The sequence below is a fragment of the Artibeus jamaicensis genome, unplaced genomic scaffold (genome assembly GCF_021234435.1).
Source record: "Artibeus jamaicensis isolate MK-2021 breed Jamaican fruit bat unplaced genomic scaffold, CSHL_Jam_final scaffold_833, whole genome shotgun sequence".
NCBI lineage: Eukaryota > Metazoa > Chordata > Mammalia > Chiroptera > Phyllostomidae > Artibeus > Artibeus jamaicensis.
The window spans coordinates 6,150,109-6,176,995 of NW_026522056.1; the positions used below are offsets into that span (position 1 = coordinate 6,150,109).

At 48.7% G+C, this 26,887-nt stretch overlaps 1 protein-coding gene across 1 annotated transcript in view; it reads left to right on the forward strand.

Moving 5' to 3' along the window:
• Positions 1 to 25,665, forward strand: part of SFRP1 (secreted frizzled related protein 1) — a 42,094-nt gene extending 16,429 nt beyond the window's left edge. The window contains exon 3 of the mRNA XM_037142511.2: positions 22,107 to 25,665. Coding sequence (XP_036998406.1) covers positions 22,107 to 22,429 — 323 coding nt within the window. The 3' untranslated portion in view covers positions 22,430 to 25,665. The remainder of the gene's footprint in view (positions 1 to 22,106) is intronic.
• The last annotated feature ends 1,222 nt before the right edge of the window (positions 25,666 to 26,887 follow it).

Sequence of the window (26,887 nt, forward strand, 5' to 3'; positions counted from 1 at the left end):
ACAGCTTCTTTAAACACACATTCATTTAAAAACAGGCATGTGATATGTATGTGCACATGTGTGCCCGTGTGCACACATGCATTTTCTGTTTTAAAAAAAGATTTTATTTATTTTATTTTTAGACAGAGGGGGAGGGAGGGAGAGAAGCAGCAAAGTGTGGTTGCCTCTTGTTCACCCCCACCTGGGGATCTGGCCTGCAACCCAAACATGTGCCCTGACTAAGAATCAAACCAGTGACCCTTTGGTTCACAGGCAGGCACTCAGTTCCTGGAGTGACACCAGCCAGGGTGCATTTTCTTTTGAAAATCTAACTGTCTGCTGGAGGTATGGATTCTTGCACAGATGATTCTTGGTCTTCTACTGAGCACATGGCCCTGCTTGTACTTTATAGTGCACATGCTGACTTTGTGATCCACACCCAGAGAGATGTCAGCTGTGCAGATGTGTTTGTATCACTTCTTCCCAGGGTCCAGGAAGAGGGCAGTGCCCATAGTCAGAGCCAAAGCGAGCAACCACCTCCTCCCTTCAGGTGCTCCGAACCCTGTGTTGAGCCAGTGGCAAGAAAGCTAAGACCTTAGCTGGCCAGAAGACAGGTCCTGCCTGTGCACCTAAGCACAAGCAGGGGAGATTTTCAGTAGGTCCAATTCCATCCTATTGCACGTTGCCTCTTAAACTGGACTCTGAGTGAGAGCCCTGCACAGAGCCACCTTGTAGAAGTGTGAGCACCCTGCTTTATCATGCCTCTGCCTGACTGAACAGGAGCTGGTGAGTTTTGGAGGTGGGGTGAAGGTGTGTCTGTGGGCAAGCTCGTGGGAGGACTGGGGCGCCTCGCCCTCCCCATTGCCGGGGCCAGCTTGAGGCCCGAGCTTCGCTTGCCCTGGGTTTCCCCAAGGTGCACCTCTTCTGCGTCTCAGGCCCTGGCACTCAGCCCTCCTGTACTACTAGGCGTGGTGCTTCCTGCCCTAGAGACAGAAGTGCCTCGGTGACCTGATCGTGCGTTAGCGTGAGAGACAGAATGGCAGCGAAGAGGTATTATTGTGTGTCAGGGTCAGCACTGGTTCGTGCACACAAGAATGGTTGTGCAGGATGATGAGGGCACACAAAGGGAAAAACATGTATAAGACTGTGCCCTCAAATGCTGAAATTTTCGTAATAGGCAAGAACTGGGGGCCATGGGAGCACAGAGGAGGGGACACAGTTCTTCCCAGGGAGAGGGTCAGGGAAAGCTCGGAGAGGAGGTGCCTTGTGCTGTCCTCCAAGGAACTGGTGGGAGTTTGCCAAGCTGAAAAGATGGGCATAGAAAAAATATTCTAGGCTGAGGGCCCAGAAGAGATCAAGACATGGAGGAGTGGTGTCGTCTGTACGTTGGGGCGTGGTAATTCTCTCTGTGGTCAGCTCATGGGGTCTGTAGGGCGGGTATATAGAAAGGAGATGGATGAAGCTGGCAAGTCAGCTCTTGGAAATCTTGAATGCTGGGCCAGAGCATGGAGCCCTTTCTGGTTGGACGTGGTGGAGAAGCACCAGGAGCCTATTTGAAAATGTTACTGTCGCTTCTGCTGCAGCTGCCATTGAGGAGCAGCACCACGGCTCTCCACTACCCCATGGCCATGGGCCTCAACAAGGGCCACAATGCGGCAAAGAATGTGAGCAGGCTGAGGCACAGCCACCACCACAGCACCTCACCAAGCACGCCAAGTTCGTGCGGGACAGGGCCCGGAAGGTGTGTGGCTTTGCTCCCGTGAGTGGCGCGCCATGGAGCTGCTCAAGGTCTGTAAGGACAAGGGGGCCCTGAAATTCATCGAGAAAAGGGTGGGGACACACATCCGTGCCAAGAAGAAGAAGAGAGAATATTCTTGTGGCCATGAGGAAGGGGGCAGCCAAGGAGGACTGGGCCCCACCCCCTCTGTGTAATAAAACCTGTTTAGGAAAAGAAAAGAAAATGTTACGGTCACTCACATCTTAAAGGAAGACCTTGAGTGGGGAGCAGGGTGAGGAGGAGAAGGAGGACGCCTGAAGGAGAAGGTACTCACTGATCCTCGTGATGAAGTGCGAACAGCAGAGCTTCAGGCACTGGACGGGGTGTTTGGGTGAGGGCGGTGGGGGGCGAGGAGAGGAGGCCCTCAGTCGCATCCCACAAGGACGGGCTCAGGGCAGTGCTGGCTGGGCCTGGACCAGCCTGGGGCCACCCACCTGAGCTCCTGAAGGCTGTCCTGATGGGGTCAGCATGGGGCCCCGGCAGGCTGAGAGGGGCCGTCTGCTGTGGCCAGGGCCCCCAAGAGACCTGGTTCTGAGTGTGTGGAGCAGGAGCCAGAGCTTATAATCAGCTTGGGGTTGGGTCACTGCAGCGCTGGTCATTACCAAGAGCAGTCATCGTTAGGGCTGTCATAAACTGCCCTGACTTCTCTCTCCAGACCTTGTTAGTGGCCCAGGCAGGCAGCAAACAGTGCTTCTGGAGCCAGCCCTGTGGTCGTTGGACTGGTAATGGCATTAGTCAGGGCCTGAGGGGCCAGGTCAGTTCAGGTGTCTGGGGTTTGCTGGAGGAAGGAGCCAAGAAGGGTGGGGGCTGCAATATAGGACAAGGGGAGAGGCCTCAGTTGGGGTGCATTCATGGCTTGTGTGTGTGTTCATGTCTATGTGTGTGTATGCGGAGGTCTGGATTGTGGGTGCACGTGCGTAGCCACGCGGTGCTATGAGCTGCATGCACACATGATTGTCTGTGAGCTCATAGCCTATCTGCCTGGCAGGCACAGCCGTGGCAGACAGCTGCCTGCAGAGCTAATGGGAGCCCACCTCTTACACTGCCCGGCCTCTCAGTGCTTCGTCTGCACTGGTGAGGTCAGAGGCTTACTGCTTCCCCCATCGTTTCCCAGTGAGGCCTTCCAGCACATGGCCCTGCTTTCCCCAGGCTTGGGAAGCCCACAGAGGTTCCTCTGCAGCACGCCTTTACGCAAACCCATCTTGAAGTCTAGGGTACACTCCTGCAGTCTTAGTGTTTTTTTATTACTCCAAATGCCAACTTGGCCTACTTTGGTTAGGTTTTAGTGTTTGCAGCCAGTCCACCGAGGACTGCTGGTTCTCCGGGCAGGAGTCATTTCCTTAGCAGATTCCAGTGGGGAGCAGGGATTATCTAAAGGGCATGCTGTACTCCCAGGGGTTTGAACAGTAGGATGGAAAGAACATGCTTGGCCTCAGGAGTCACAGGGATCTAAGGTCCAGGCCTGGATCGACCACCTGCTGTGTCAGCTCAGTCAAGCCACTTAAACCTCTTCTTGACTCAGTTTACCTCCCTGTCACAAAACAAAAACAAAAACTTCTGTGCAAGGAGATGTGATGTGATGGACAACACAAATTCTGGAGGCCTGGGATCTGATTCCAACACTGCCACCGAATGGCTCTGTGAGTCAGGCCGGTCTGTCAGAGTCTCTGAGCCTGTTTCTTTAAGCAGATTGCAGGGGTGACCCTAGGTGATCGCTAGGGCTCTTTCTAGCCATGAAATTGTATAGTTTTATTCTGCATAAACTTTGTGATGTGGTTTCTAAGATTTTAATTTTTTTTTTGTTTTTAGAGAGAGGAAAAGGAAGGGAGAGAAACATTTATGTGTGAAAGAAACATCAGTTGGTTGCCTTTCGCATGCCCCCAACTGGGGACCTTGCCTGCAACTCAGGCACATGCCCTGACCTGGAACGGAACTGGTAACCTTTTGATTCACAGGCTGGTGCTCAATAATCCAAGCCACACCAGCCAGGGCTGGCTTCTTGACAGAATATCGTTGTTGGCAACTCCCTGCTCCCCAGAAGTTTCATTTGGGAACACTTGGCCTTCATTGTAGGCACCTGTGGAAGAGAAGCCAGTGTCTAGAGTGTGCAACAGTTGAAAAGTGAGTTGGATGCCCTCATCCAAGAGTTGAGTTGGGGGTGGAGTTGGGTTGCAGGACCACCGCAAAGGCAACGCATTATTACGTTGTAGATGAGTGTTTCCTGACAGTGCCTGAGGGGCTGCTGAACATCCTGACCTCAGCTGCACTTTGGACTGATTCCACTTTTGGGATCCCCCTGCTGACCTTGTCTTTGAGGTTCTTGCTCTTTTCTGTGTTTACTCAGAAACCCAGAGATGGAGAGCATAGGACCCTCTTTGCCTGCATGGAGAAGACACAGTCAGATGGGAAGGCATTTGGAGGCGTGGAGCAAGTGACTTGTAAGGAGCGCTATCTAAACCTCACAATCGAGTTTTAATTCCAGCTCCACAATTTACCAACCCTTTGGCCAACTTTAGTTCCCTGAGCTCCCAGTTTTCTTAGCTACCAAACAGGATAATTGTGCGCACTTGTCAGAACTTTCGTGGAGACCCTATGAGAGCCTATCCAAGTGTCCTAGAAATGACAAAGTGAAAACTCCCTCTCACGAGCTACGCCATGGCAGCCGGTCACAGGTGCCATCTCCCGGCCTCGCTGGGCATCCGCAGGAGACGCTTTCTGTTCAGGCAGAGGCGATCAGCAGGCCAAGCATGGCCATTTTTTCCTGAAAGCATTTACAACATAAGCTATACACCTGGCTTTCCTTAAAAAGGAAAAATAAAGGTTGAATGCATTTTACAGATATACCAACTCAAGCTAGTAATAGTGATGTTTCTCTTGAAGGAGCTTTATCGTTTTAGAGGTTCTTAAAACACAGGCTGGCCCTGAGCATCTCTGGGCTCACAGGGAATGCATATCACCTGAAGGCTCGGGCCCAAAACCAGGGGTGAGAGAGGAGACTTGGGAAATCGAGGCCTGTGTCTTTGTGCCAGCCTGGCCCCAAAGAGGGGACAGTGGCATGGCAGGCCCTGGTGTAGACGTGTCACATGTGGGAGTGACCACTCTGTGCTGTTCCTCTGCACCGATACCAGCGAGTAGAATGAGTGTTCAGCCTCCCTCTGGCCCACGGTGACCGATGGCAGGTACTTGGGGTACAGTGGCTGGAAACTGGGCTGCCAAGCTATTGTTCCCAGAGCTAGATATTGCACAGTTGGGCCGGATGTTTCCCACTTTCTGAGGGGCCTGGTGATTCTCCCCTCTCCCTCCTCAAATGGATTAGCCTGTGTGTTTGAAGATGTCTGCCTCTCAGGGCTGTGAGTGTTAGGAAAGCAGTGGTTGAGAGAGCTGGGACTGTCTAGTCCAGCAAAGGGAAGACTTGCTCTCTTTGCATGGGTTTGGGAGAGTGTGGCTTGGTGAGGAAATAAAACCGGGATGAACAAGGTAACAGGGTTTGCATCACAGGAGCCATTCAGAGGCTGGATGGTGCCTTGCCTGCGGTACCCAGAAGGCCTGCATTTGGTGGGAAGGCAGAAGGCATGCCCCTGTGGTAATTCCCAGCCCTGGAGGGTCCAAGATTCAGTGATTTACCGAGCACTTGTTACCTGCTTTTCACACGGGAGGTGGCTGTGTTGGTGGGTGAACTTTCCTTCTCTTAAGGCTATCAGATTACTTTCCTGAGGAAGGCAGAAGAATAAACAGAGACAGCCAGCTCACGAGATCACCCAGAACTTGGAGTGCCACCTCTGAAATGCATTTCTATGGCGCCAACTGCACGTGCAGACCCATTCTTCCACCAGGAAAGAGCCAGCTCCTGGGTGTGTGGAAACACACCCTCAAGTTCATTCCTAGAGGCGTGTCTTTGTGATGAAGACCAGAGAGATGGCTTGGAGCCTTCTGGTGCTCATGACTCTGGGGAAATGGTCTTCCAGTTGCCAGAGAGGAGGTCCCATAAACCTGGAATGAAGTGCAGGCCCTGGGCTGGGCCTCCCTCTTCTCCTCCCCTGTCCTACTCTTTTCTTCTTCATATAAGCAAGACCATCTGGTCTACCCCACTCTCGTATCAGTTTTCTTGGAGACTTTAAAAAAATCCCTTTTTGCTTTCACAGTTGTATAACTGTGTGTGATGGGGGAGGGTGGTGAGAATGTTGAGCCTGAAGCTGCCCCTTCACTGGAAAAGGAAAAGAATCAATAGACTGTTGTTGATTTTTCTGAGTGACTGACAGCTCTTTGCCTGCAGCCTTCTTTTCTTACAGACTTAATGTGTCTTCTGGCAAGTTTCCTTGTTTTGAATGGTTACTCGGGTGGGGAATAGTCAGCCTAGCGGAGAGCTCAGCACCTTCCCTTTATTTCGCTCATTGTCCCATCCAGGTCCCCCTTGTCCTGAAGCTCTTTGGGAGTCAGTTGGTGAACTGCCTGGGCCAGTGGAAAACTCTCTGTGCCCTGCCTTGCCCTTCAGGCTCCGGAGGAAGAGAAACCCAGGTGGAGCTGAGGAGCTGCTGGTTTTTCCCGTGGAGTCCTCAGCATAGGACACAACAGAGCTCCTTCTGACATGGTCCGGGGGGCATTGTCGGCGTCCCCCAGGCCTGCTGGGCTGGTGTGTGAGGTCCAGGAGCCCACATCTGGGGCTGCTCCTCAGGGTGAGAGTTCACAGGAGGAGCACGTGCTCTGTCTCGGCCCCTGCCTCTCCCCGGAACGCTCCTCAGAGGAGGATGGGCTGGGGACTCACCTGGACAGGTGGCCCCAGGGTTGCTCAGTCAGTTTCCCGAGAATCTTAGGGTTCTGTCTTTTCCACAGAGTTCCTCTGCGTCACACAGACAGGTAGCGGTGGTGGTGTTGGAGGCCGGGTGGGTGCTGCTGACGCTTGTGCTGTGGCCCCACTAGGACACCCGTGTCCAGGGGACAGGCTGGCCAGAGCAGTCACTCTGAGAAAGTGAAAAAATGCTAATCAGCACTATGTATTATATGAACTAATCGATAGATGTAAGAAAACTGGAGGGATGATTTTTTTTCCTTCTAGAAAAACAGTGTTCATCTGGGAGGTTTTTACGAGCTCAGCAGCCGATTTTGGTCTGACCTGACCCATCCATTGGACTGTCTTCACGTAAATGTCAAGAACTGCTGGAAAAGCAACCTGGTGCCTGTTCACTGCCTTCCGAGGACGGTTTCACTGCATTTCCTGTCCACGTCCAGCTCTGTCTGGTCTGGAGGACTTGACCTATTTCCAGGAAGGAGGTGTAAAGATCATTCTATTCACATTGCAGAGGGGAGAACCCACTCACTTTGAAGGGAGGGGCCCAGGAAGAGGAGATGGCCACCCAGTAGGCTCTCCTGTTCTGACACACACCAGGGAAGCGCGTTTTTGTTATAGCAAGGGGAAGAAGCACAGCCTGGCTGTGTCCCAAAGCTCAGGAAGTAAAGCTACTGAAATCTAACTGACAGAGGGAGAAGCAGGGTAGGGAATACGTGCTGTTGAAAAGCAAGGGTTGAAATTCAGCAGTGCTCTTAACCGGGAAACAGTTAGAATCTTCACTCTTTAGGGAGTAGGGTAAAGAACAAGGCGGTCGTCGATGGTCACAGAGAGCTTCTGGAAAGACCGCAGGGAAACGAACCAAAATTCTAAAGCTAGAGGTATTTTCCCTAAACACAGTAGAAAACTATGTGCACTTTTCTACTTCTGAAGGCAGAGCGGTGCTTAAAAATCGGGCAGAAGTTTAAGTGAATAAAATAAATGAATCAGTGAATGAAGGGTAAAAAAGACACAAATCTATACGTCTATTCATATTTAGTTTATTTATGAATATGTAACTTAGTTTTGAAAAGGCTATATAAAATAAAAAAAAATGTACAATACAATAGAGATTTAAAATTAACAGTAAGTTTGCCATTTTCAAAATGCTTTCCCATACCTGAGTTTATTTTTACACTGAGCCTACCAGCCACCCTGTGAGGAATGGAAACTATAATTATCCTTCTTTTTAGGTTGAGGAAAATGAAAGTCAGAAAGGATAAATGACTTGCTCAAGGCCACACAGCAGAGCTGCTAGTCAAACACAGGGTGGCATGGGCAGGCCTCAGGAATCAGATACTTCAGCAAACCCTTCATGGTTCTCAGGGCTGACTGGCTCCATCTGCTGAGGGACAGTGATGCAGTGAGGCTGGGTTTGGCTTGCATTGGTTTCTTAGGGCCACCACTACAAGTGACCACAAGCCAGGTGGCATCCACAACAGAAATTTGTTGTGACACGGTTGAGGAGGCCCGGAGTGCAAAATCGATGTTCCTCCTGGAACCGCTGAAGGGAGACTCTGTTCCATGCTTCTCTGCAGAAAAGAGCCACACTGCACGGCCGTCCTGGACCCTGAGGTTGCATCTTTCCTGATCGGACACGTACGTGAAATGCTTCATATCAGAGGGGGCACCAGTGTCCTCGGAACCCTGCATGCAGCCCTTCAGGCTGCCGATCATAATTAGCCACAGAGGGCGTGCTATATGAGGGGTGGTTTCACAGCACCCCCCCATTTGTGACAGGTCGGTGCCATGGCTGTTATATATACGGTGTCTCAGTGCACATCTGTGAAAGATCTAAACTGGTACCGATGCTCGTACAGCATCTGACCGTGGACAAGATGCCTTCCCACCTACCAGCTTCTCTGAAGTCTTCAGATGGTAGCCAGGAGCTCATCCATTCTGTGTTCTGAAGTGACTGTGCCGCAGCACCAGCTGTGGTCAGATGCAGGGTGACATTTGTCTTCCTTCTGCCCCAGCCTGTGGCTGTCACCCCAATCCTCCTCTGCCGAGACGGTGAGGGCTGCTGGGACTCCACCTCCTCAGCAGGTACAGGAAGGGCCTGCGCAGCCGCTCGCACCCCTGCTCGGCACTGGGGTGAAGCTTGCTGCTGAGGCTTGTGTGGTGGGCGCCCTCCTGGGCAAGGCCTGAGGTGTTGGAGAGGAGCTGCAGCAGAGGGGACACGCCCTCACTCCTGGGCGGGCCAGAGGCCTGGGAACAAGGTGTAGGAGCACTCGGCAGGTGGCACAAGAACTGAGGACAGGAACTGGGGGACTGTGGGTGTGTCAGCACTGAGGTCAGCTCCCTGGCCCCTCTGTCAGTAGTGGGCACACCTGCTGGGGCACTGGGCACTTCAGGCTGGTCCCACGGAGCTCCAGGCCAGAGCCTTTGCCCCAAACTCCTGGGATAGTGACTATGTTCAGAAAGAAAGGGTGCATTGTGCGTGGCGAGTAGGGGGCTCATTTAGAGGAAATCTGCCAGGTCTGCAGTCAGGAACTTGGTAAACACCCAGAAAACGTGTCACCTGAATGGTCCGAGTGCCTTCGGGAGCTGGGGCAGGACCCTGGCGTGTGGTCTGGACAGCTCTTTCCCGCTAAGCTCTGCCTCTGTGGTGCTCTGAGTCTCGCTCACTCATCAGACCTGGTGTGGCTGTCCTGGGCCTGGGGCTGTCTGTCCCTCCTCTGGGTCCACCTTAGCCTCAACGGCCATGGGGAAGCTTGTTTTCTTATACCTGTTCTGTCTTGTTTTTTAATAGGTAAGTGGCTTTCCTGAGAAGGAAATGGAGTTCAGAGTGGGGAGCGCACGTGTTTCCACTGCCTTGATTTCCCTTGTACCACCTCCCCCCTTTAGTCAGGAGAGTCAAACTCGTTGTCCCGGGGGCCACATCAACCTCTTGGTTGCCTTCAAAGGGCCCAATGTAACTTTAGGACTGTATCAATCTAACTGCTCCTTAACTAGGGGCAACGAGCTCGGCACTGCCACTGGGTAGAAACAAGGCAGAGGCTGGGTCCAGCCCGCAGGCCTTGTGTTTGCTACCTGTGCCTTAGGCTCTCAGAACCTCCACCTGTTACTTGTACGTGAGGCTCCAAATGGGCGGAGAGAGAGAACAGAGTCAGTGAAGGTCAGAGGACCCAGAGGCAGGAGTCAGGACATCCAGCTTGAGGCCAATACCACTGGCTGCCTTGGGTGTGTGCCAGCAGAACTCACCAGAGTGCAGACCCTAGGAAGTAGAGAGACCAGCTTTGAGTTGGGCCTGGGTGCCGACTCCCATTTACTTTTTAGACTTTTGGCTCCAGCCAAACCTGTCTCAGGCAGAAACAAATGTCACCTTCAGGAGGCCAGCATTTCTCTTCCCCTTGTTTGGTGACCATTATAATCCACCCGATACAGCTCTGTTTCCCATGGGGCCAGGCTGGGTGAAAGATAGAACCATACGTACTCTGTTGCCCTTTCCTGGCACTCGCAGTGAAACTGGGAGCTGCCCCGTCTCCTGGACAGGAGTCTTTTGCTGTTTACACAAAGCCTAGGAAGGTTGAGAAAAGATGAAACAGAAAATGCAAGTGCAGAAAGGTAGATACTCAGGGTCAGAGAGATGGGAATCAGTAGGAAGAACCTTGTATCAGGGCTGGTGGGACCTCGGTTTCTGCCACAGTGAGTCCTGTGAAGGTTGGAATGCAGGATTTGGGACCTGGGCTTGCCTTTTCTTTTTCTTTTTCCTTTTCTTTTTCTTTCTTTTTCTTTTTCTTTTTCTTTTTCTTTTTCTTTTTCTTTTTCTTTCTTTTCTTTCTCTTTCTTTCTTTTTCTTTTCTTTTCCTTTTCCTTTTCCTTTTCCTTTTCCTTTTCTTTTCTTTTTCTTTTTCTTTTTCTTTTTCTTTTTCTTTCTTTTCTTTTCTTTTTCTTTTTCTTTTTCTTTGTGCTTTCCTAGCTTGGTACTGTAGAGAAGTCCATGATGACTCTGAATCCTTTGCTTTGTATGATCAGGGTTTCTATATCGAATTTCTAGACATAAAAAGAAAATAGAAAGATTTAGAAGATTGTCAGTGCTGGAATGGAAATTGGGATTAATTGGTCCACATGGCTACACTGAGAACCAAGGGAAGGAAAACAATTTACTCAGGTTTGCACAAAAGTTAGCGATGGAGTCTGCACCGGAAGCTGAACTTTGCTGACTCTGGACTTAAGAGTCCTTTCCTTTGAAATATGTGCCTCTTGCTATCAACGCTTTTGTCTTCCTGACTTTGCAGGAATCCACCGCTGAGAGCCAGGGGCGCGTGGGCCTCTGCAGTTCTGAACCCAGTGCTAGACCGGCTCGCCCAAGGTCTGCTGGGTCGCGGACATTCTCGTGTTGGTCTTGCTGACCTCAGCGGACTTCCGTGCATTCGTGGGGCTGTCCTGGGCCTCCGGGATGTTGAAAGGCCATCTGAAAAAGTGTTCTCTGAACGCACCACTGTGATGAATAACCAAGGCCACAGATCACAAAGCCCACCTCACCCTCCTCCACCTCAGACTCTTTGAACTGGTGGTTCTAGGATAAGGTCCCCAGATTGGCAGCATCATTATCGCTTGGGAGCTTGTTAGAAATGCAGATCCTTGGGTCCCATCCCATTGCTACCAAATCAGAAACTCGGGGGGGCAGGTCAGCGATCTGCAATTTTACAAGTGCTCCAGGTGATTCTGATGACACTAACATTTGAGGACCCCTGTCTTAAGCATCTCTCAGAGCCAGGGGTAGCTCATGGCTTTTTTGATTCATTGGTTGTGATACCCACTTCTCACTTTTTTCCTTCCAAGAGACCATTCCACACTCCATCTTGCCATTCGTGTGAACAGTAGGGGGTGGAATGGAGAGGAATGGAAAACCAGTGACCCTGCGGCAGGAAGAACTGTTTGCCTTGGCAGGTTCGCCTGGACTTGGAGCCAAGATTCAATCAATCCTGGTGATTGACTTTATTTAAGCAATTCTCCCATTCTCCTCTGCCTCCTGCTTGGGGAGGTGGGGTGGGGGAGGGATACAGTGCTTCCTGGAAGGAGGGGCCCAAAGCTCTTCTTTGTCCCGCTCTGAGGCCCATACCCCTGCTGCCAGGGCTGCTAGTGCACACGTCTCCCCAAAGAAAACCACACTAGGCAGCTCTTTGCTCTTAAAGTGGGGTTTTCATTTTGCACCATTAGCTTAAACCAGTGGGGACTTAACACAATCCATGAAATCAAGCAATTAGGCAGCAGGATCCCGCTGGCTGACATCAGTGCCGCTGCGCTCCGTGAGTGTGTTGGGGGGGCTATAACATTGAAACTCCACTCTCCTGCCTGCCCCCCACCTCCCCAAGATGTCTGGGGTCCGGAAAACAGAACAATGCCAATAAACAAGTTGTCTCGAGTTAAGTCACTCAGGAGCATTCTCTGCATCTGCTGTTTCTGTGAGAGAGAAAAAAAAAGCTGCTTTTAATTTTTTTTGGTGGGGGTTGGTTTTCTTTCTTTTCTTTCTTTTTTGCTAATGTATGTCCCGTAGTCAGTAAATGCATGTAAGTATGCAACGTGTGGTTTGTGGTCAGGGCAGCGAGTCTGAGTTATTGTGACCAAGTGCAGCTCCTTTCTTTGCTAAACAAATTAATGACGCCAAACACTCCGCTGGGAGCGGAGAGGGCTGCTGAGCTGCCATTGCAGGGCCTTCATTTAGCACCAGTGCCCCAAAGCCAGCGCATCAAGGCACCCAAACGCTCTGCTGAGAGTGTCGGAAGGAGGCTGCAGTTGCTCACAGCCCAGCCTTACCCAGGGCCGTTACCCAGTCTCAGATGCACAGTTGGATTTGGGGATGGCGCTTTCTGCCTCAGGCACGCCCACCCAAGAGATCTGTGAAAATGAGGTAGGAAGCAGAAGATCGAGTTCTCTCTGTTTTTGTTGCTTAGTGAGGTCTTGTTCTTGAACCGGCGTTTTCATGGGGAGGCTCTGTGCAGGATGAGAAGTGTGAGCTGAGGCCACGAAGCGGATGCCTGGGCGCCCACTCGTGCGCTCCCCCCAGCTCCAAGGCGCCATACCAGAGTCTGCCAGTCCTACCCACCTGCTTCTCACATCGTCTATTTTGAACTTTGGCCTTCTGTGCAAGAGAAAGCAATTTAGGGAAAAAAGCAAGTCATCGGGAATCCGGGCGTGTGCTCTGTTATCTGTGGTGGGGAGAGTTTTCAGGAGCACCGATCAGAGAAAACGGATCCATGTGTTTGTGCAGTTGTCCCTAAGATCTCCTGGGGCACCATTCATCCCCTCCTGCTTCTCTGCTTGGGGGGCTGTGGGAGAGAGCTGTGAGCTTTGGCAGGGGCCCTGAGGGCAGGTCCTCAGAGCCTCCAGCTGTGTGGCCTCAGGCCAGTCACTTCGGAGAGTCAGTCTGTCCATCCCTCCGTCCATCCCTCCGTCCTTCCCTCCGTCCTTCCCTCCATCCTTCCCTCTGCTGAACTCGGTGTAACATCTCTTCCAGTTCAAGGAAAAACTTCAAATCCTAACCTAGTTGATTTTTTATCAGAAAAGTGGTGGGCGTTGAGTAGACCTGTAGGCCAGTCCCTTACCCCCAGCTCCAGGGGGTACACCAGTTACACCAGAATTCTTATTCGAGTATAACCCTTCAGAAGCCCCAGCTCCCGACTGGCTGCTCCAGTTGAAGGGACACTGGAGGGCCTGGAAATGTAATCTGTGTTTTTGAGATTTCACATTTTGTGATTCATGTATTATTTGGAGGCTATACACTTAAAAAAAAAACTAAGTTTTTAATCCATTATTGGTGGGATTGCAGACTGGTACAACCACTGTGGAAAACAGTATGGAATTTTCTCAGAAAATTAAATGGACCTGCCTTTTGACCCAGCAATTCCACTGCTGGGATTATATCCTAAGAACCCTAAAACACCAATCCAAAAGAACCTATGCACCCCAATGTTCATAGCAGCACAATTTACAATAGCCAAGAGTTGGAAGCAACCTAGGTGCCCATCAGTAAATGAATGGATAAAAAAATTGTGGTACATATACCAATGGAATTCTATGCAGCAGAAAAAAGGAGCTCCTGCCCTTTGCGACAGCATGGATGCAACTGGAAAGCATTATGCCGAGTGAAATAAGCCAGGTGTTGAAAGACAAATATCATATGATCTCACCTTTAACAGGAAGCAAAACAAACAAGCAAGCAAAATTAAAACAAAGACAGTGAAATAGAGAACAAGGGGGACAGTGACCAGAGGGTAGAGGAGAGGGAATTTCAGGGGGAAAAGGGGAAGGATTTACAGGAACTAGTATAAAGGACACATGGACAATAACTAAGGGGGGTGGAAATGGGAGGGAGGTGGGGGGGCACGGGGGGGTGGGCTGGGATGGGAGTAAAAAGCAGAAAACTACTTGAACAATAGTTAAATTAAAAAATTTTAAAAAAGAGGTTAGAGAACCCCCCCCAAAATAAAATAAAAAAAATAGAAAGTAAAAAGAAAAAATCCACTGCACATTAGTGTGAAAAGGTGTCAGGGATTGGAAGTTGTGAAATATAAAGGAAGAACATGTTCAGAGTCTTTTCCACGCATAGCAAGGAAAGCTGTGAAGAAGAAATCTTGGATCAGCCTAAGGTCAACTCAAAGCCAGACCACAGAGTTGAATTTATGTCCCACCCACTGCATTCTCTTTTCCGAAAGAGAACACGTGAGAGAATATTTTTGTATTTGCCCATCATAGTTATTCAACAAATCTTACTTAAATCTAAATATGCATGAAGGATTCAAAAGGTTTTATTATTTTTTTTAATTCTTGACGAATGATGAAGACCTACTTTCAATTTGAATTGTGTAATGATACAAAGTAACGAATCCTAGTAAGTTTAACGTCTCTGTGGATGAAAAGAGATGTGATCTACACCTTTTCAGTGAGCTCTAGAAATACCAGAATGAAAACTAAAGTTTGAATTTGTCAATGTGACCTGACCAGGACCACTCACCAATTAGACAAGTATATTAAGTGTCCAGAAACTACAGGACCAAGATGGCAAATGCAAAGCTGGCTGCCTACAGCGTGGAGATTACTCAGCTCTGCCTCTTTGACAGATGGTCTCCTGCAAATATGGCCTGTCTCTGTGATTCTCAGATTCTCCTCAGGGCCAAACCAAGTCCAGGTCAATGAGTAAGAGAAGGGATGGACAACAACAGAGGAACCAGATGCCTGGGAAGAAAGGCTGGAAAATGAGAAGCTTGGGGAAAAGAGGTTTGAAAAGCTCTTGACATATTTCTGGGACTCTAGAAAGCCATGGGTATACCCAGGAAAGATGTGAAAAGGCCCTAACGTCTGTGTATGTCTGGCTGACCTTCAGGCTGCGTGAAAACAGAAAGTACAGACTACAGCACAGTTGTGAGCTTCCTGCTGCGTGTTGAAGGTGTGCCCGAACACAGGCACTCTCGTCACTTCTGTTCAACATTGTACAGAAAGTTCTAGCAAAGACAACTCAGCAGGAAAGCCAAATAAAGGACATGTATATTGTAAAGAAAAAATAAAGCTATTTCTACTCACAGAAAAAATATAAATAAATAAAAATAAAATTAAGTTTTTGCTTCCAAATCAATGCAGCTTAAAGAGTCAAAGAGTAATGAAAGGCTTTTTAACAAAAATGGCAGTCCTTGCTCCTTGCCTTCCCTCCGCTAATTCCCACAGCCCAGAGACAATCGTTTTAGCTTGTGGTATTTAACGTGGTTATAATTCGACTTCTGAATTTTAATTTTTAAGGCATCATTTATGTTATTGAAGATAAAGATTTGCAGTGTTCCACACTCTCCAGTTCTCCCCAGTAGCTATATCACACTGTTGGTTAAATTCATATTCGATGCTTAGTTTGTTCTAACTATGTAAATACCATCTGCAGCTGCGCCAGGTAGTACACTGTATTTACATCTCCTTTCTTGGACACCTGTCCCCCTCTGAGTTGGTAGTTGCCTCATTTCTCTTTCCCAGCCCTTGTGTTAGTGTTAAGCATTCAGCCCCGAACTCTGCTGCAGGTGATGTGCCTGAGACCTCTTTCCTCGTCTCCGCCTGGACTGGCTGAGCTTTAGGTCTACCACCCGGTTGCTCTGGAAAAACCATTCTAAGACTTGCATACCTTTTATTTTAAGTTAGATCTTTGGTTTTCTGAATTCCGTGTCTTCTTATTCTGCACTTTTATAGAGTAAGGGCACCAGGGTGAGGTTTCCTGAGAGAAGATATGTGGGAGATAATTTTTCTTTAATCATTGAATGTCTGAAAATATCTTCATTCTCCTGTCTTCATTCTACTCTCACATGCTGATTGTGAGTTGGGCTCAGTGTCAAACGTGGGAACATTGAATGCGTTGACTGGGTACCGAGTGGCTTCTGGCGCCGCTGTTGCCATTCTTTTTTTTTAAATTTTTTTATTGATTATGCTGTTACAGTTGTTCTATTCTCCCTTTCATTCCCCTCCACCCTACCCCCCCATTCCCACCATTAACCCCCCTTTAGTTTATGACCATGTGTCTCAAGTCCTTTAGATTCTATATTTCCCATGCTATTCTTGCCCCCCCATCTATTTTCTTTCTACTGTCTATGCTACTTATTTTCTGTACCTTCTCCCCCCTTCTCCTCCTCCCACTCCCCTGTTGCTAACCCTCCTTGAGATCTTCCTTTCTATGTTTCCACTCCTGATCTAGCTGTCCTTTTAGTTTGCTTTCGTTTTAGGTGTGGTTGTTAATAACTGTGAGTTTGTTGTCCTTTCACTGTTCATGTTTCTTTAACTTCTTTTTCTTCGATAAGTCCCTTTAACATTTCATATAATAAGGGCTTGGTGATGATGAACTCCTTGAATTTGATCTTATCTGAGAAGCACCTTATCTGTCCTTCCTTTCTAAATGAAAACTTTGCTGGATAGAGTAATCTTGGTTGTAGGTCTTTGGATTTCATGACTTGGAATACCTCTTTCCAGCCCCTTCTTGCCTGTAAGGTGCCGTTCTGATGCCTGCTCCCTTGCCTTAGTGTGTATCCGCTCCTTTTTCTAGAGGGTTTTAAAAGTTCTCCTTACCCCTGGTATTTCTAAATGCCGTGATTCATTGAGCTGGGGACTGATTGATCTGAGAACTCATGTTCCTCATTTCCGGGAAATTTTCTTATGTTATTTCTTTGACACTTAAGAGTGAAGCACTCAGTTGGAGGAAGCTCTTTGTGCATCTGCATGGCCTGTGGTTCACGGTGCCTCGTGTTAGGGTTTCACTGTGGGAGCTGCAGGTCTTGTCCGCTGGGCTGCCAGTTCCTTTAGATAGAAACCCCCCTCCCCGTTCCTGACTGGGGGGTATAACTGGTGTTCTAAGACCCGAGGGTCTCAGATTCACTCTGCAGACTTTCAGTTAGTGCAGCACCTCACTTCCCCGTCCTGTCTGGCGTAGCTAAGCTAAGCCCAGTCTGCTGGTTCAAACCTTCTGGAGAAAATAAAGTTCTTGGCTGCTGCTGGAGTTGGTGAAGGACAGTCGCCTGGATTTATGGCCCAGACGAGTAGATCTGAGTGTCCATACATACCTTTTCCCAGTTCTTATGTTTAACGACCTCTGCGATGGACGGCAAGAGTGCCCAGTGGCCCCAGTTCTTGAGTGTTTCTGGGACCTGCAGTGTGTGGGTCAACTTGTTCTTACTGGCAGCTGAGTTTTAGCTTTTCCTCTCCCCGTCAAGCCAGCTTCCACCACCCATTTGCTTTCTATTACACTAAATGTTGATAGGCTCTTGTTTCCTTTACCATTTTCCTGCTTGTGTTTATAACTTTTTTTTTTACTATAATTCTAAACCAACTCCGAGAAGAAGTGGAAATGATTGCATGCCCTCAGTCTAACATGTTTGGCTGGAAGTGGCCGGCGGCAAATCCTCACAAACATTCCGGAAGCTCGGTGGCTGTCAGGACGGCAATACCTTTTCTTCCCACTTCCCATTGGTTGTCAGCTCTCTGGAATCCGCCCTCACCCTGTGGACCCTGGCCCCCCTCCGGTCATCAGCGACCCCTGATTGCCAAGCTGGGGGATCTAGTCTCACACTGCTTCCCAAACTGTGCAGCATTCGTCATCGGGAGCGGTTTCTCCATTCAAAACATCTTCCTCCTGTGCTTTCCGCATCCCCAGGCTGCCTGGTTTTTCATCTGTACCTGTGATGACTTTTGTAATAACTCTTCTCACCCCCGTGAAGGTGTCCCCTGGGGTCTGGTCTTCTCTTCTCTGTATTTGACTCTTCACTGTAACTACTGCCTGTAATCAGATGAGTCACAAATCTGACTACTAGCCCAGCTCCATCCTCACCTTTCCCAGAAGATCTTTCTCATATTCCTGCAGCAGTTCCTCGTTATTGGTTGTGTAAATGACCGGCCCTTGGCTAATACTTGTCCTACATCCCAGCACTCTGTCTAGGTCACTGACAGAATTGTGGCACTATTAGTGCAAGCAGATCAGGAGGAAGAGATGGTTTTGAAGAGAGGCTGGGTTTGTCTTGAGTGTAATGTGTTTTTTTGTTCCCACTGCAGTCTTGGAGATATGGCGAAGCCTCGTGGGAAGTATACCAAGGAAACATCATTTGTGGGAAAAAATATGGCTTAGGTGACTGAAGTGGAATGAAACTTAGGGTCTTCCTGAATATAAGGGATTATTTATTTTAAGATTGCTGAGAAAGGCCTGGACGGCTCCTAATTGTAACCCTAAATTTGGGGTTTTCAAAGTTTCTAGAATTTTGGAGTGACTGGTGAGGTGAAAGGTGGGAGTAATAAGAATAGTACTCTACTCCCGAAGGATGCCAAGTTGCTGCTAACCACAAACAAAAACACAAAGCCCTGAGGAAGTGTTTTGTTGATTTGTTGCTTTGTTTTAGTTCAGAGCCCCACTGTGACCAGTAGCTGAGGTCAAGGGCACAGCATGGGGGTGCTGGAGACAGTTTTGCCGCCACAGGTGTCTCCCAGTGTGCTGCTCTGGATGGTAGTACCTCTAGGCCTGCAGACTTTGTAGATGGAAAACAGACATTCAGGGAGCTCAAAACCAGATTTTGTGGTCACACAGGTAGAACCCAGGACCCAGAATCGGTCTGTTGCACCAGCTACTGCCTCCTGGGGCTTCTCCCTGCCCATCACCACCACGGGCATTGCAAACTTGAAAAGCAGTCCAAGGGCATGACCCCTGGGGTCCAGGTGCTGTCTGCATGGTGGGGGCTGGAAGAGGAGGCAGTCAGTCCCAGGCTGCCGCTGGGCCAGCACCCACCCCGATGCAGCAGCCCCTTGGGTGAGGCACGGCAGGGGGTTGCCCACGCATCCACAGGCACAGGGAAATCAACCTCCGACGGCTAATCGCCTATCCAAACATTGCTGGTAATCTGCATCCCTAAAATAAACCCCTGAGAGATGGAAAGATGTTAGTAATTTCTGGCCATATGTGCCTCCTCCTTCCCTGCTTTCCTTACCTCAAAAAAGAAAGTGAGCCAAATGGCAGGGAATAAAGAGTCTAATGCAGAACACATTTCCATCATTTGATTTCCTCTCTCCCCGTGCTGTCCCCCCACTTATGTAAACTGAATTCCTTTACACAGTCATGGCAAAGGACCATTAATTTTTTATTTGAGTTGTGATTAAAAGCAATGCAATCAAAGGAGTGAGATAATTTCCACTGAGGCAACATCATTCAAAGCCCAGGAATTGTATGGTGGGAAAGACCGGGCTCACTGAGGTCAAGTATGGCTTCTAATTCTGATTCTGTCCCTCACAAATGGTGGCTGTGTGTTGTCTTTACTTAACCTGAGTCCTTCTCCTTGTACTAAGTAATAAAGATGATTTTTCACGTGGATGCTGTGAGCCACACCGACTGCACCTATCCTGTGCCAATAGGCAGAGCCAGGCACATGGTGAGTACTTAAAAATGAGGCTCACTTCTCTGCAGAAAAGAGGGTGCCTGCATGGTCAGCTGGGCGTGCATGGACCTCTCTTGGTGGTGGAATTGGTCGCTCGTGGCAATGCATGGCTCCCGGCGTTAGACTTTGGGATGTAGCTTGAGACTCATCTAACACATGGGGCCGCTTCTTAGAGGGTCTTGTGAAAGGAGCAGAATTGTTCCCTGCGGCCTTTCTTCGGGGCTTCTCCTAGTCCCACTTGCTCTGTTTGGCAGAGCGGAGGCAGAGACGGGCCTGAATAGTGAGTCTCCTCTTACTGGCTCCTCACTCAGTCCCACTGAGCACCACTCTCCTTTAACCAGCCACGGAGCAGCACAACAAGTCTTTTCTCAAGTGAACCCCAGGTACAAGGTTTGTAAGCCAGCAAGGGAAGCTTACCCAGGTGTGGGCCTGTTTGGGTGCGCCTGGGGGAAGGTCCTGGAGGGGTGGTTTCTGCTGCTTTCCATTCTGCACCCCCCCTGCTGGTCCCACTGCACTCTGTCCACAGTGGGGGTGGGAGTCAAGTATCAGCAGTGGTGCTGAGCAATGGCTGGTTTGGGCTGGGGGAGGGCTAAAGAACAGACCACAGTGGGAAGCGGCTCTGCTCCGCCATGTGTGCGGGGAAGCCTGGACCAGCCCGTGAGGTCAGTGCTAATCCTCAGCGAGAGCCTTTTGCTGATCGGTGCCCAGTTCCTGAACCTTCTGCCACCCTTGGGAGTGAGGCATTTGATAAGAAACACCAGGTCTAGGGTATTACGTGGGGTTAAGTAGGTTGCAAGGTCTGGAGCCCTTTTTGTAAGAAAAAAAAAGCAGTGGGAACATGTTGAATTTACTGACTTTGACTCATTCATTAAATTGTTCCTAGGACTTTTCCCCTCTCCCCTTTATTTTTGGGTTAGACCAGGTGTGTGCTTTCTAACCAGCTAAATGTTAAATTATAAAGCCTTCACAATGCAGCTTTTCCTGTGCCAGAATAGTGTCTGTCAACCAGGAGGAACTCTTTACCATTTCATAAGTAAACTCATTTTGAAATGTGGGTGAGACTGGGAATAGAGTCCGTGCTCTTCCCTCTTATTTTTTTGGTCCATTTAATCAGTTCTTTTAAGTTTCGCATTCATTATAAAGACTTTTGCAACCATAGGGTCGGCATGGGCAGCCACGTGGTTAAAAGTGCACATTCAGACATGGGTTTCAATTTAGGATTAGTGAGGTCCTAAATTGACTTTGGGCAAGTCAACTTAACCCCTTATGCCTCAGTTTTCCCATCTGATAGCTGAGAAAATAATTGCACCTTCCTCATGGAGTTGTTAGGTTTAATTGAGGAAATGCATGGAAAATACTCAGCACAGTCTCTGGCATGCTGTATGCTTTCATCATTGTTAGCTATTGTTATTTAGTTCCGATTCAAGCCTTCCCTCATGGAGTGGGGGTGGGGTTCTCTGCATTATTAAAATGAGGGGCTGAGTAATTTTGAATTCGGAGGGATGCCAAAGATGTACAAATTTTCTGGTGATGAGCATCTAGAAAAGGATTTTCAGCTCCTTTGGAAACCCATGGGGCTGGCTGGTCTTACAGAGGAGAGTGAGCTGCAGTAGTGATGCCGGGTGTTGATGACGGACAACTTGGAGAACACCTCCACACAGTTATCGCCATCAGCTGACCCTGTGCAGCCATCACTAAAGTCTCTGGTGCACACAGTCACATAAAAATAGCGTTAGGTCGGGGTCTAGAGAAACAACGAAAAGAGAAGGCAGAGTTGGTGGACACACTTGCTTTCTTTCCCTTCCTGCCGGGGGTGGGGGGGTGGGGGTTGGTGCTCAGCATGGAAGCAGCCCACGTACCTTATTAGCTTTGAGAGTTCATCACCGGGACTTACCTGTCAGGACTTCACCAGGACTTGCTCTAATCTATTGAGAAGTCAAAATAGGGTTTGGTGCCATGTGGGTCTACTCAGTGGATAGAACATTCATGGCACCTGCTGGAGGCTGATTAGTGGTTGATAAAACATTAGCAGTCAAAACTCCTTGAAAGACATACTTGTGGGGCCCCGATTTCTCCATTGCTGAGGTTGGGTGTTGATGTTTAATGCACTTGAACGTGACCATTTGAGGCACCCTGTAACTTCCCCTTGCTGGGTGTGTGCACATAGAAGGTTGTTTAGAGGAAACAGCTTTCAAGAACTTTATGACCCTTGGATGTTAAAAAACCTTCACCAATGACTTTCTCTGAAGAATAAAAACTTAGGGTGTGATTTTGAATGCAGAAGTCTAAAGCATCAGATCACATGGATTATATTGGATTATACAATCCCCTTCTTCTCTTAAAGCATTGTGTGGTACGCTGAGTCACTGAGTTTTAACAAAGAGAAATAGGATTAGGTTTTGAAAATGTATTTTTGAGACTCGTGGCACCTCAGTATGGGTGCCACAAAACTGGAGTCTGTACACACAGGTTGACTGAGACACTGGTACTTACTTATGAAACTGTCCTTTTTCGCTTGCCCTTTGCGTTGCATTTCACCTTTCTCTTCAGCCAGAGGTTCAGGTGATTGCTTTCCATGAAAGACTGTTCTAAAATGCTTTCTCTCCCCTTCTCTCCTTGCCCCCTCTGCCCTTACCATCTCTAGCGCTGAGGATGAAAATAAAAGAAGTGAAAAAAGAAAATGGTGACAAAAAGATTGTCCCCAAGAAGAAGAAGCCCCTGAAGTTGGGACCCATCAAGAAGAAGGAACTGAAGAAGCTCGTCCTGTACCTGAAGAACGGGGCCGACTGCCCCTGCCACCAGCTGGACAACCTCAGCCACCATTTCCTCATCATGGGCCGCAAGGTGAAGAGCCAGTACTTGCTGACGGCCATCCACAAGTGGGACAAGAAAAACAAGGAATTCAAAAACTTCATGAAGAAGATGAAAAACCACGAATGTCCCACTTTTCAGTCAGTCTTCAAGTGAATCTCACGGGGCGGTTTGGGGAGGGAGCGGGGGGTTGGGGTGAGGGGTGGGGGCTGAGCAGACAACCCTGGAACTCACTGCTTCTTCTGTGGGTGGAGGACGCTGTCGTCCAGCTGGCTTTGCTCTTGCAGCATCCCTACTCTTCCCTGCACAGCCACGCTCCAGACCCCGGTGTAGCCAATATTTAAAGCCGCACACCCAGGTAAGGAAAATCAGCTAGATTAGGAAGCCTTGTATGATTCACAGTGTGGACCAGCATGTCACTGAGTAAAAGAAAGTGCAACACCATTTCCACCAGAGACACACTCACTAAAGAAAAACATGCCGCTGAGACGGGGTTAGGCAAAAATGTAAAAGACAACAGCAAAAAAGTCAGAGAGCAGCAAAAAATAGTCCCTGCAACCATCTTTGTGTCGTTACAAATTGTTGTGGGTGGTTCAGTTAGTTGTTCCTTCAGAACTAGACACTTGAAATTGTTGGTAAGAGATACATTGCTTTTGGTTCCAGAGCAGTTTCCCTTTCTGTCTGCTTTAGACAGAACCAGACACCACCACACTTACAACTTAAGATCAGTCTTGGAGAGGAATAGGTACAGGGAAGAAAAGCGCAAGTGGTGGGTAATAGTGGAAACGAGAGGCGCCAGGCCTGCCCTGCCTTCCCGTGTGGCTGTCTTTCGCTGGGAATCAGTCTCACGCGTCATGCGAGTGGTCGCTGACATCAGCCTTGGTGCGTGATCTGGCCATCACACACGTGGGGGGCACGTGCCTGCCTTCATGTGAGGAAAGGGAAACCCGGTGGGCACTGGACCCATGGCATGAGAGAGACGATGATTTTCAGACTCGGGAGGTGATGGTTAGTGGTTTTCCAAAAACGTAGTTAAAGAAGAGAAAAAGCAAAAATTTAGAACAGTCCTGCAAATTGCTAGTCAGGGTGAACCGTCATTGGGTGGAGAGCTCAGCATTCTAATTTCATCTGTTCGTTCCATTTCGCATATCTTTAAAGAGCAACACCTGAAAAGCCCAGTTGATTTTCAAGGGTTTTGTAAAAAGTCTACACTGAGCCTGTGAAAGGTGTACTAAGACCAGGGTCTCCTGGAGCATCTGAGGCCACTTTCCAGTAGGAAAGTGTCGCAGGGCACTGTGGGGAGGAGGGGGGTCCAGCCGGTAGCCTAGCTGTGTGGCCGTCCTCCCTGAGGAGCCGTGGGCTGCCCCGGCTGAACACAACACTCATCGGGACTCTCAGTGCTTCCCATCCTTTCCTCTCCTGCGAGGCAATGGATTCCTCTAACTTGATTGCCTACAAGTCAAAGAAATTTAGGACAGCCAGCCTGTCTGCCCTGCATTTTTTAAAAAATTACTTTTATTTCTGCAGAGGGAAAGTTAAGTCACAAGTGTCTCCTCATCCAAGGAGAAAATTTCCAAGGGAACACATCTCTGCAGTTTTCCCGAATGCCCTAAGATGTTTCTCAAAGCCCTGTGTTTATTAAATGTGTACATAAACCTGCTCACTTACAAAACTTCATTCCTCTTGTTGAGTGTATGGGAAATAATTGGAAGTAATCAATGCTAATTTCTTCACCAAGCCTGATTCTTAATCCTCTTCAGCACCTCGAGGACTTGAGTGATTGTCCCTCTGGGCAAAAGGCCATACTCACTGGGGTTGCTGTGGAGAGGCCAGGAAGTGTTGTTGCCTGGCTGCGGCCCTGCCCGGACACAGAAACAGTGGAAGATGCTGTTAGCTTCTGAAGACTCTGGTCTGAAAATCAGCCCGCCAACCTCGTTACCTACCTGAGGGTCATCCTGATGTAATTAACCTCTCACAAGTAGTGATCCTATTGTTTTAACACCCTCGTTTGTTCTCCCTGACCTTTAATCATAAAGTGTTGGGGACCTTAAGTGACTTGCCTGTAATTTTGGATGGTTTAAAAAAATGTGTATATATATTAGTTAATTAGGAATATTCTGCTTTCCTATTGTCAACTGAAATTCAGAGCAATTTCATGAGTGCATGGATCTGGGTCTTAGTTTTGGTTGATTGACTCGAGTTCATTGATTATATCTATCCGATGTATCTGCTCGCTGTGACAGAGAGAACACGTCATGCCCAGGACCCTCATTCCCAGGTAGGGGCCGTGGGGGAGGAGTGTATGTGGGGAATTAGCAGTCACGGCAGAAAGATGATGGAGGAATGGTAGGTGGCCGTGCTGTGCACCTGTCTACGTGGGGATTCTCAGGTAGGAGGGGACACGTTCAGAAAAAGTTCAGAATAAATGGGAGTTGTGAACGGCAGCTCCAGGTTCTACCCCAGCTGCAGAGTCCTAGGACTGTGAGCTACTGCGTGTTTGAGATGCCTGCCTGCAGCTTTCTCCAGAACAACTTGACAGTTTCAGGGCCAAAGGGAACCTGTGGGCCCAAAGCTGCATTTTTATCTCAAGCCTTTGTTTTGCCCCCGAAAAGGATATAATAAAACCAATGTGCAGACTCATTGGCTTGGTCATTGGTTTCCAAAAGAGTAGGGGAGGTGGGTGTGTGTGATTTGGTAATTATTGCTAGTGCAAAGGTCATATTCGTAAAGGTTTAAAATGATCATTCTGGGTTGAATCCTGTGAGGTCATTGGCAGAACTCGTCTTTCAAGCCTTTAAAAAAATAGTTACCTTAGAAGATAGAAAGGGGGCTGAGAATTCCCGGGACATTTGACTTTTAGAATACCCTGCGTAACACTTGGCTCTCAGTGCCGCTGAATTAGCGCCCAGGCAGAATCCAGTCGGAGCTCTAGTCTTCATCTGCATCTGGAAGTTTCAGAAACACCTTTGCCCAAAACTAGAATCTGTGTTTCTCATCAGACTCCAGGGACCAGTTGCCGAAGTGTGCGTCGATCGCGTGGGCTCGGACCATCCGATTTGGACGCACCCCCTAGGAAACTCCCGGGGAGTGAGGTGCCGTTCCCACCTGTCACCAGCAGATACACAGGACACAGACGGAATCCTTGTTCTCTCTAGTTCCTCCCTGTAGCAGTCCTCTTGTAGAGTCTAAATCTTTAACAAAAGCTTTGGATACTGTGAAAATGATTCTACATTCCATTTCATTTGTGTTGTTTTTTTTTAAACTACATATTACCAGAGGTTTTGATGTTATCACCTATGTTAATAGTAAATCTGTATGTGTTCATTTTATTTTCATGCTTTTCCTGCCATGTATCAATATTCACTTGACTAAAATCACTCAATCAATGATAATGTGAGTTGTGACTTCTTCCCCTGATGACACCACTCACCCTCTTTGACTGCACGCATCCCCCACTCCTGATTTTTTCCAGCGATGTTTTCTGGTGTCGGTTTAATAGCTTTCCAGGGGCAAATGGCCTGGGCGGGCTGCAAACTGCCTGCAGGCAGCTCGGGCTGCCCACACCCCCTCCCGCCTTCACCATCTGCCCCCGTGGATGACGTCGGGAGTGTTTCTCTTGGCTACGTGTGTTTCAGCTCAGAAAGAAAGTGAAATACTTGCTCTACAAGAATGTATCTTTCAACTCTGCCCAAGTTTCCTTTTCTGGTTTCAGATGTTCTTTCTCCTGTGGCTAATTCAGTTTTGAAATTAATGACTAAAATTTGAAAATTCCCTGGTGTCTGGAATCTTACGCCCACAGGAGACCTCTGAGGAGACCCTTTTGGTTTGCAGATGGAGAAGCTCGGGTGAGAGATGGCCGGATGTCCCAGAGTGGGGCTCCTGGGTCCAGAGTGTTGCTGGGGCTGGAACCCAGGGCTCCCAAGTCCTAGTCTTGTGGGAAGAACACCTTTCCACCGAACTTCCCTCTGGACCGAGAGGGTGGCCCGCGCTGGGTCCATGCTGTTTCATATGAGGTTATATGCTTGTTGCCTAAGGAATTGTCCAGTGTGACTTTTAATTCTGTAAGCAATTACAGTGACAGCTTCAGTTGATGTCACTCCCTGATTTAATAAGGCACTTCCCAACCTCAGACGACTAGCAATTTTACCTAGAAGAGAGCAAATAAATACTTCACACAAAACCACCCCTATGCACAGAGGCACTCTTTCAGGCATGGTTTGGGGACTTGTAAAAACATCCCATTAAAGTTACACTCCCAGACAGAAAGAGTTTCCTGTACTAGTCTATCTGACTGGCGAACTAGTGATACTCTAGCCCGGCCAAGGAAAAGATTGGCATTTCCTTTTAGCTCTCCTGTGGTTAATGAGAATGAAAATCTTGGCTGGGCACGGTTAGTGTTGTCACCCCACTGGGCCCTCACCACCGTGACCCATGGTTTTCCATTGCTGTTTGATTAAAAAAAACTGAAAGGACAATGAAGTATGTGCAAAGGCATCTTGGCTTCAGCTGTTGGAGTCGCCCTGGCATATGGGGTGTCCAAGGTCAGGACTGCTTGAACCTGTGTCTAGGAGAGACTGGACACACGAAACAGCAGCCTGGCCTTCAGAGCTCTGT